Here is an 11,221-nt window from a genome sequence, read left to right as displayed (position 1 = left end):
CTACAGTATTCCTTAAAACTTTTTACAATTCAACATAGAAAATGAATGTTTGTGATTTAGAGATGTAAAAGTGTAATTTATTTAAAATCGTTGTTAAAATCTAAAAATGTAGGTAGAGGCCAATTTTGCAACTATGTTTACCAAATTGGTGTCAAACAAAACTTAAGATTTTCCTCTTTTAATTGATTCTCACCCTGTGACAATAGGTTGTATCGTTTTTCATTTATATAGTTTCAAAAGTGTAACGATAATTTACAATCACCCTTTATTAAATACACACTCTTTGTAGAAATTTTAAACTTTATTTGCAGCTCTATATTAAACTTTTTTGTCTTTGCAAAAGGGTTATTATATAATAGTTATCAGGGTGAAAATACGTACTTTTAGCGAAATGTGCTTTCCTACAAACACTCTCAGTACTACAGTAGTTAGCGATACTGCTAAAAGGGACACTAGCTAAGAAATTAAAGAGAAAAACACCTAAACTTTGACCGAAGTAACTTTAAATAATATATTTTTTTATACTTCATTATATTTAGTTCATTTTTTTTAACTTGGACAGTTTAAATACACTTTACAAGTTTTTCGTACTTGTGCGTCAAAATCTTTCACAAAAACCATGCATTATTTACTTTTAACAATCAAAAACCTTTATAGTAGAATCATTGATGGTATTTTGTTCTATTTACCTGCCTTACTTTTACAGCGGTTTGGTGTTATGTTTAGTTTATGCATCCATCAAGAAATATATTAAAATTTTACTAATAATTTTTACATTTATGTTTTAAATGTGCTGTACAATAGAGGAAACCCCTTAACTGAAACATAATAAGGAAAAATTCCCATCGAAACTTCTAATTCACTTCTTACTATTTCCCCGTAGAGGCATAAATATTCTTACTTTTACCTCTAAGAGTTTTATCATGTCTTGAAACATTTTAGTTTATGACTGCTGAGTTTTACATTTTTCTGAAACTTTATTCTTCTATTATCATGGGAAATTATGTGCACAACGAAGGGTAACTTAAAGTATTTTGCAGATTTGTTTTAAAATATTATAAGGCATTATTTATAGGATTTTTTCAACCTACAACTAGAATATTTGAATTTATGTAGATTCTTTAAATATAACTAACAAATTTTTTCATTTTGATTGTTTCTTTCTTCCGCTTAAAAGTTGTGTGAATCAAACATGTAAGTAATGTAGTGACTGAGAATGCAAAAAACTTTAAAGTTTACATTAAGACAGAACACTAATTTGTTACACCAATAGCTTTAAATCGTGTTCATCTATCTTTCGTGTATGTTTTCCTTTTTTGTCCTGGTTATATTATAAAAACCAAAGAGAAACTTGGTGGGAACCTAAAACTTAAAGAGACAAAGTACTTCAGATAAGCTTTGGTCAAAGCTTCTTTGGGGCCAAAGATACAGCTTATCAAACACTGTCAAACCTAAAGTTAGCCAAAGCTTGGTGCTTCTTGTAGCAATCTGTACCTTGGTAAAGAAGCTGACGTCTCAAGATCAGAAGTGATTAAATGGTCGAGCTTCATCATCACAGACAAGAAGACAAACAAATTCAACAAGTTATATCAATATGATACAAGGTGAATCTACATTGTTTTGATAACATTGAAATTTAAATCTAATCATTAATAATTACTTGCATAGTGAAATACAAGCGAAACTCATTAAACCTGCATTATACAGGGTAAGTAAAAAGTGTGGAGACCCCTGTTATTTTTTTAACGGCTCATACTAGAAAAACTAAACTCGGCACACCTTTATGGCATGTTATTAAGTACTTTTTGGGCATAACCGCCACTTGGTGTACATCCCCAAAATGGGGGATTTTTGAGAAAACTCAAAAATTTCAAATACAAAGACCTATCAAGTGGCCCTTCGTTTTGAATGTCCTGGTAAAAGAAAACAAAAAACGCAAATTAGAGGTCTCTATCTCAATTCAGTAAAAAATGGCAGCCAATTGAAATTCTCAGAAGTTAAATGTAACTTACAGCTTCCAAAGTCTGGAGACCCCCTGTGCTAGTTTTTTTAACGGCTCACACTAGGAAAACTAAACTCTACACACCTTTTTGGCATGCTATGAAGTACCTTTTAAGCCTAATAGCCACTTGGTTCCCAAACCCAAAATGGGGGATTTTGGGGGAAACTCAAAAGTTTTAAATAATAAGCCCCATCGAGTGACACCTCATTTTGAAGGTCCTGGTAAAAGAAAACTAACAACGCAAACCTAATGGATGCTGATTGAAATTTTTAGAAATCATAAATAACTTTATGGTCATATACTTTTATATTTAATTGGCTGCCATATCTTAATGTGTTAAGATAGAGAGACCTCTAGTTTGCGTTTTTAGTTTTCTTTTGTTATGTACTTCAAAATGAGGGGTCACATGATGGGGCTTATCGTTTAAAATTTTTTAGTTTTCCCCAAAATCCCCCATTTCGGGTTTGGGAACCAAGTGGCTATTAGGCTTAAAAAGTACTTCATAATATGCCAAAAAGGTGTGTAGGGCTTAGTTTTCCTAGTGTGAGCCGTTACAAAATTTACAGGGGGTCTCCAGACTTGGAAAGCTGTAAGTTAAATTTAACTTCTGAGAATTTCAATTGGCTGCCATTTTTTACTGGATTGAGATAGAGACCTATAATTTGCATTGTTGGTTTTCTTTTACCAGGGCCTTTAAAATGAGGGTTCCCATTTGATTGGTCTTTCAATTTGAAATTTTTGAGTTTTCCCCAAAATCCCCCATTTTGGGGATGTACACCAAGTGGCGGTTATGTCCAAAAAGTACTTCATAACATGCCATAAAGGTGTGCCGAGTTTAGTATTTCTAGTATGGGCCGTTAAATAAATAACAGGGAGTCTCCACACTTGTTACTAGCCCTGTATACAAAGTCTTTAAATTGAAGTGTAAATAATGATTACTATTAGATTTTTCGGTAATTTTAAACAATTTGATCCTTAAATTAAAAATTGTCCAGTAAAGCTTGTTTATTGGCTTTAGATAAGGTATTTTCCCTACTAATTTAAAGTTAAATGTCATAATACCAATTTCCAAAAAGCCAAACTTAATAAAATTGAAAAACATAAGACCGATTAGTCTGATTTCAATTTATTCTAAAATATTAGATAAGCAGATTAATAGACTAGAGCATTTTAATAGATTAGTAAAGTATTTTAATCAAATAACTTTTTTTCTCAGTGGCCGTTTGGATTTTAGCGAGGAAAATATACAGAAGTTGCTATGTTGATTTTTTTTATTAAATATATTCAAGTTTTAACGGTGATATGAAAAGTCAGGACTTTTTGTTGACTTTATGAAGGCCTTTGACCTGGTTAACCATATACAGAATGTTTTTTTTTTTTTTTTTTTTACTGCATCTTTATTTATGTAAAAACCGAAATAGATAGAAATATGCAGTTTGCGGGAATCATCTATTGACGTAGGGGGCCAATTGTTTTGAATTCAACGTTACATTCACATTCCCCCCTTTCCCCCCCCCTGCCCCCAACTTATTTTTTTTAAATAGCAAGGTTTCCCCCCTCCCCCGTTCCCCGGAACTCATTTTTTTTTAATAGCAAGGTACCCCTTGTGACATATCAAATGAAAAAAATTAAGTTGGTGGCAGGGGGGGAAAGGGGGGGAATGTGAATGTAACGTTGAATTCCAAAAAATTGTGCCTCTACGTCAATAGACGATTCCCGTCAACTGCATATTTCTATCTATTGCGGTTTTTACATAAATAAAGATGCAAGTTTAAAAAAAAACACCCTGTATGTATTGCCTCTATTTAAGCTTGAGGCATTATTCGTATTAGAGGTGTGGCGCTCAGTTGGTTCCACAGCTTCCTGACTGGCAGAGAGAAGCAGTTACGGGTTGGGGACTGCCTCAGCAGACCACTACCCGTACCTGTAGGGGTGCCTCAGACAGAAAAACGAAGCTAGATAGGGAATATGTTTACATGCTATTTTTTGTTTGTTTAAACCTAAGGAACATGATCACAGATTTTCGGGAGAGAGTTTCAAAACACTCTACACTTAAAGTATTTTTTTTTTTTTTTTTTTTTTAGGGTGATGAGGGAAAAGGCTTTTACGCACACAGGTAGCCAGCCTGTAGTGTGAGACTCCTAAGTCATCACAGACTACTCACTAAAAAACCCCCTCTACTCTGTTGGACACAGATCTGGAATTGTTTGTCACATTACTTCAAGTCAGGCCAACATGTGACCTAAGCCCACAGGGCTCGCACCGTTTCTGGCATTATTTATTTTGTTGAACTACACCGCATCCCGGTCGAGGTCAAGCTTCTTGGCACGGAGAACACCCTGGATGTAAAGTGACACACAAGTCCAATTGTCCTCACCCTCCATCATCGTATGACCGTGTCCATCGACAGCAGTCCTTAAAGTATACTTAAAGTATTAAAGTTAATAAATCTTAAAAGTGGAAATAATGAAACTTATAACTTATATTACAATACCAGAAGCGTAGATCCAAAAGTGAACAAATAACTGTTCAAACAATATGCTTATTTATTTTTGGAACCTTTTGTATTTAAAATGTTGGCAATTGAGATAAACGGAAGTAATAAAGTCAACAGTTTTTGTAATAGGCTGAATGATTGGTTATGTAGGATATTTGATACTTTGTTACTTTGGAATAATTTAGAATGAAATGCTATGTTTTCCTATTTTTATATTGGAATAAGTTTTATTTATTTTGTGTCCATTACTTATATTTTTGGCGGTCATATATTTATGCTTTCATTTTTTAAAGTAGAACTTTATTAATTTACTAGCTGTGTGCCCTTTCTACGTACGGGGATCTTGTAGTAAGTTGAAACCTTCTTATACTCAGAACAGGAGTTGGTTTGCATATTTAGTGTGCATTTTCCAGATATGCTGGCAAAACTATGAATAGGAATACATATCAACCTTCGCAAATACAATATCTGTCCGTTTCAAGCCAAAACTAATGCTTCACAATTAAATGTGTCCCGATCGTGTTATTCCATATTTTATATCTAATGATAAAAAGGATTGCTCTATAGATCTATAAGGCATAGCCCTGCTGGTTTAGTCAGTAACAAAGGACAAGGCACCTCACTTCATTCTACACTCATCCTTCACTCATTTTCGGGTTGGGATTCAACTCAGTAGACAGTAATAAAAATAGTATATTCGTTGAAATATTCGATAACACTAATTATAATTTCTTCAAATTTTTTTTCACCATACCTTAGTTCATATCAGTCTGCATACAATGTATAGAGCTACAGTATTGGCGAATCATATACACGTGGTGTTTACTATTTTAGAGTATTTTTAATATTCTGATGTCCAACCTTTCACATAAAAGAGAGTTTTATACCATGGCATAGTGACTTTTATTTTGGGAATTCGCCAACTACCAATCTCTATCATGATTTGCTAACTCTGCTCTGAGTCAATTTCATTAAGTCACTTTTTTCATTTCTACTTTGCTTATGAATAAATAGGATATAACCGAGTTTCCAAATTTAAGCTTACGTATGTTATAAAATTCACCTTCAAAACATTTTGATATACCAACACCTGGACAGTAAACATTCGATAAAACTTATATATATGTAATAGCTAAATCTCTCTTGCTTCAAATATTTATGCAGACGTGTGCATTATGTTTACATCCTCTCGTAATAATTATTATTGTTTTATCTCTGGGTTTTGATTTTGTTTGACTACCAATCAATCAGTTCTCTCTGTGATTTTTCTATCGTGATTTTCAGGCTTTAGGTGTGGTTTTGTACTAGTCTTGAAGCTTACTCACTTGATATTGTATTAGATTTCACGTTGAGGAAACTCTGTTTGGAGATGCAACATAATTGCAATAATCTAAAAAAATACCATTTTCAGGAATCAAATTTAGAAAATATATGACACGTATACCTAAAATGGTGAAGCAGGTCCAAAAATTCACTATTATTTCAAAGGACACATATTTTGTACGTGGTTTTCATATGTTTTCCTTTCAGGAACATTCTAGTTGATCAACACATCCTCAACACAGTTATTCATCATCAGGAATGTCTTTTGTAAATTAATGTCATATATCAAAAACCTGTACCTATAAAAGAACAGTAAATAGTTGATGGGCTTGTTTCCATCTAAATATTTGTTCGGTAATTAATACATAGTATACTAAATCAAGCTGTAGAAAGTTTAAGATTTCTAGTTTAGAGGTTCAGGAATCTTTCCCTTCTACTTAAAATATAACGAACGAAGTTGTCAGTTATGTTCTTGTAGTTAAATAGCACTCTTACTTTAACACAATCTCTTGCATACATTAACTGCACCTGGATCAGTTGAAATGTAAAAGTTTAAGTTTGGATTTATGAATTTTCTGACGTTATTGAAAGATGAAACCAAGACACTTCTTATTATCTAGCCTCAACAATGAGATAACTCTGGGAAGTTTCAAAACAATCAGTGCTTATCATCGTCAAGAAAATTCAGTTTTGATTGACAGTTTTATCAGTCAATTGATCCACTCAACATGACTATAAATTGGTAACAATCAAAAAGTTTAGTTATGTTGTTTTTGTTGGACATCCAAGGTAAGTTGTTACTTAGTCGTATTGTTATCTTTTTGTTACAAGGCACAGACTGTTTAGTGCAGTTTCATCCACGTTTTAAATTATTTTAGTATGATAATTGTTAGAATATTACAATAATCGTACCCTAATGAAACTAGTTTAACCAAATGCACTGAGCAAATGTAATCTTAACATTTAAATTTTAAAAATCCAAAAAGTCTTTAAGCCGCTACGTATGTACATATTGACTCAACTAATCTGGAATAAGAGTGAACCTATGGTCTAAACCAGGCCAGAATAAATAAATAAATCGTCAACTAGTCAATAGTGTTCCATTATATAATTTTTTTGGGGGAATCTTATTTATTTTTGAATAGTTTTTTTTTCTTCGTGAAAGATTTTAATACATATAACTTTTGCATTCAAACATCAAACAATGCAACAGTCATGTATACCAAATGCCAATGCTGATTTAAGATTATTTAAAAGAGTAATCTTTGATTATTATTTGATTGAAGGTAACGATTTGATCATGGAGCTAAAATAATAATAATTTTGTTTAAATTACTTGTTTTATTATGAAAATTATTCTATAATATTTATCTGATTCCGGAACTGATTTTTATTTTATTTTGATGGCCTCAAAGGCTATAACACAAGTTGATCAAATGCAATAAAGATTTTGATGAAATTTGGTTTAAACGTATTTGATAAAAAGACATTAATTCGAATGATTTTGCAAACCAGCATGATCAGACTAGAGGGATGCTGTTTAAGGGGGGTATTATAGTGTAACTATTAGGGTTTTTTTTTTACTTTTTACCTTAAAAATTGCTTGAAACGTTTTTCTTTACCATTTTGTAGAGCTTAAAAAACAAATAATTTATCATATTGAGGTCTTTTTAATTGTTATGCACCAAATTGTAAAGCAGAAAATTCCGAAAAAATTTAAATTCCCAAGTTAATATTAGGGACGGTAAAAAAAATTTAGTTTGCTTGTTGGGAACATATTTAAATTAAATTCGGAAAATATATTTATTTTATTTTAAAATATTAACATTTCACTAATAACATTTTACTACCTTCTCTGTATTAGCAAACCAATGTACTTGTTATGCAAATGTTATTTCAGTAGGAAATAAATTATTATGACATTTTAAAAGAGGTATTTTAGGGAAAATCTAGTAAGGCAAATGGAAATTCGCTTACTCTGCAAGTTTGCCATGGCGGGGGTATCCAACCGATATGTCATAAAAAAAAGACATCTCATCTTTATGGACCGGCTGTGGCAAATTTTTATTAATAAATGAACATAGTTTTGAGAATCTGTGAGCCAGTTACAGATTGTGCTAGTGGCCAAAACTTTATTTTTTACCTTACCATTTAATAATGGTATAGTTGACACGACAAAAAGGTGCTATAACCTTCATTAAGTCATCCTATCAGCTTGACTTAGTTAACAAGTTTGCATATTCGGCAGAGATCAGTAATTTGCATCAGTGCAATTTGTCGGTGACTTACCTAAACTACATTCATTTTAATAAAACAAATTTTAATAACTTTAACAAAGGGAAATGATGTCTTGTTTTTTTATAGTTAAAGTATTAGGTCATTCGGAACGCAAACGAAAGAAATTTAAACTTATCTGTAAGCTATGTACATTATAAATGATTTATCAGTCTAAAAATACTATTTTAACAATGTTGCTGGCATCAATCAGGGTTATCCAGGTTAACCAAATGATTTCCCGATATTTGATAATGACTTGAGTGTTCTTAGACAGTGTATTATTTGTTGATTATTCCAACGTTATTTTTCAGTCAAGATGAAGCTGTTACTTTTGTTCGCCCTTGTAGCTTTGGGTTACTCCCATCACATCACCTTCCCGGAAGAGGACGAAGCCCAATGGGAGCTCTTTAAGGTAAGGCATCTGCATGTTTCTTGATCAAAGAATTTTTTTCAGCCTCAAAATAGTATATTACGCTACTAGTCTTGGAAATAAGTGTTTACCGGACGAGTGTGAACGTTCCCGTGTGAGACGAAGTCGTACGATATTTCACGCCATACTACTAAATCTGTACAAATCCTTATATATTACCACCAAGTAAAGGACTAAAAATCACTAGTCAAACCCCTAAGAGAGGTTATGTTTTTGTTTATGACCACTCATTGTCACCCAAATACAGTATAATCAGCTGATTGGTGCCCGGTAAAACGCGTTACAGTACAATAGTACGCAATGAAACCCCATTTGATTAAGCTGGCGGCAAACAGCTATTTTCTGGACTAAATCATTGCTTGGGAAGTTCATCAAAATAGTGTAGTGTGGCGTTAACATATGTACGGCCTCTAAAACAAAATTTGATATAGTATTTACCCGTTAAGATGATTTTCTGATGGTAATACATGGTCCCAATTAACTAACTTTTACATCAATTATCTTAGTTTAAAATTTATTTTCTTGTTCCGCTAGTGATTATGTCAGATACAATTCGAACGCGAACAGTTTTAGAGGGAATTATGAGTGGAATCTTAGAAGAAGTTAATCTATACGTACCACTTTGGATACTACATAAAGCTATTTAAACTATCACCGAATAAATCTATCCAGTTTTATAAGATGATTTAAAAACTTCAACGAAAATTAAATAACGCCTCCAATATGTTTATATCTTTCATTAAACTAACGAAACCTCTTTTAGTAAATATTACCTTTTATCTAAATTAATCTAGCAGTTAGTTTGCTACTGGTTTATGTTAGAACAATACACAATGAAACACCCTTCTACATTATTTTTTTGTTCATTGAACAGTTGCACCCAGTTTTACGTTGCATACATCATTTGTTAAAATTTTGCATTATAAGTTAAATATAATATGTAAACTTTATTCATAATATGATTCCGATAGTGAAAACTTTGAAGTCTTTCACTTTCAATGATATGTTATGGCAACATTTACCTTTCAATAAATCAATGTCAGTATAATTATAAATCGGTGACATTGATAATCTTCCATTTCAGATCGAACATGAGCGAGTGTATGGAGATGAGAAGGAGGAGTACACTAGGAAGGAAATCTTCATGAACAACCTCAACTTCATCCGTGAACACAACAAGAAGTACGAGCGAGGAGAAGTTACCTTCACCGTAGGAGTCAACCAGTTCGCTGACATGGTGAGATGTAAAAATATCTTTTGGTTAAATTACCATTATTTGTTTTACAATATTACAAACAATTTAATTACTTACTTACGAGTACTCTGCTTCTGTTTCTATAAACATGTAATGTTTATATACGGTGTATCTATTACTATGAATACATATAAATAAATAAAAAAGTAGGGAACTTCACGTACTTTTCTCAAACATTGAAATACAGTTTTTAGAATTTACACTTGTTTTAACATGAATTAGGTTTAGACATTTCAATTTCAACAAAGATTTTTTATATGAACCAAATACTTTCTCCAGACCTGCTATGTAAAAGGGTTGGTGAGCGGAAAGGAAAAAATGGATTTTGGGCTGTAAAACCTCTACGTGATTATCATTCAAAGGTTTTCCATAGAAATTCACTTCAGCTGGGCCATAATAGACTTCACTATTCAAAAGTCAATGGGTTTTTTATACATAAACTATTGCTTTTAGACAAACGAAGAGTTCCGCCAGAGGATGAACGGATTCAGAATGCCCGAAGATTACCAGAGTAGTGGAGCTAAGTTTGAGATCGACGAGTACCTGGAAGCTCCCAAGACTGTTGACTGGAGGAAGAAGGGAGCTGTAACCCCAATCAAGGACCAAGGACAGTGTGGATCTTGCTGGGCCTTCAGTGCAGTAAGTTGTCCAACCTGGGGGGCTCTAAAATTATTTTAAGATATACTGCGTGCCAAATATTATGTGTGCAGGAGAGAATGGACTTTGACACCTAGAAACTAAAGTAAGAGGTTTTAGGTCCGTACGGTTGACCCAAACTTGGACTATTGAGCTATTAAAGATAGCAGTCTGCAATTAGGTATAAAAAATATAGTATTCATGATCGAGATTGACACAGATATAAAATTTAAAGGTGAGGAAGTTGCAAGCTAAAATATGGTAGACAATTTTAATTAGTTTTTTATTTTTATTTACGATGAAAACACAGACATTGATAAGAAGTACATACTTGAACCACAACTAAAAACTGAAGTGGCTTAGTTTTGTGTGTTGGTAACAATATCAAAATATTTGTATTCTCAGGTTGTAATTTCAATTCGGCGTTGCATTTAAAATATCCTTCTGCAGTTTAGTTAATTATAGTTTCCAGCAACATTATTTAGAGTTTACGAAGAGCGTTTTTAAAGTAGAGATTTATTTTGTTCTGTCCAACCGAATGAGAGGTCACTACCGAGCCGTTTGGGCGGAGGAGGCATGACACCCGGTGGGGCAGGTGACGGCCGACTCTTATTAGTACGGCTCATAGATTAGTAATTCATTGATGTTCGTAGATGTGGCAAACTTGGAGATGACGATATCTGTGGACACGGAATGAGTTGAGCAATGAGGATACCCCTTGTCATCTTCATGATTCATTTCTTAAAACCATCTCGGTTGGCTCATTAGTCTTAATTTAATTTCGAGACACTGTAGACATTT

The 11,221-nt window shown here is 32.9% G+C and overlaps 1 protein-coding gene across 3 annotated transcripts in view; it reads left to right on the top strand.

Annotated features, from left to right (window-relative positions):
- Nucleotides 1-6,571: 6,571 nt before the first annotated feature.
- Nucleotides 6,572-11,221, top strand: part of LOC128996451 (procathepsin L-like) — a 28,575-nt gene continuing 23,925 nt past the window's right edge. Inside the window, exons 1-4 of one of the 3 annotated variants that reach the window (XM_054421791.1) lie at nucleotides 6,572-6,611; nucleotides 8,411-8,511; nucleotides 9,614-9,766; nucleotides 10,238-10,423. In XM_054421791.1, coding sequence (XP_054277766.1) covers nucleotides 6,587-6,611; nucleotides 8,411-8,511; nucleotides 9,614-9,766; nucleotides 10,238-10,423 — 465 coding nt within the window. In that variant the 5' untranslated portion in view covers nucleotides 6,572-6,586. Of the gene's footprint in view, nucleotides 6,612-7,011; nucleotides 7,109-8,410; nucleotides 8,512-9,613; nucleotides 9,767-10,237; nucleotides 10,424-11,221 lie in introns of those variants that run through there. The other 2 variants (XM_054421789.1, XM_054421790.1) reach the window with 2 other exon arrangements.

Source organism: Macrosteles quadrilineatus, unplaced genomic scaffold (genome assembly GCF_028750875.1).
Source record: "Macrosteles quadrilineatus isolate MER2022 unplaced genomic scaffold, UCM_ALF_1.0 Scaffold_6__1_contigs__length_79288215, whole genome shotgun sequence".
NCBI classification, from domain to species: Eukaryota; Metazoa; Arthropoda; class Insecta; order Hemiptera; family Cicadellidae; genus Macrosteles; species Macrosteles quadrilineatus.
Note: the sequence above shows the minus strand (reverse complement) of the source record. Positions and strands in the feature narration are given on the sequence as shown.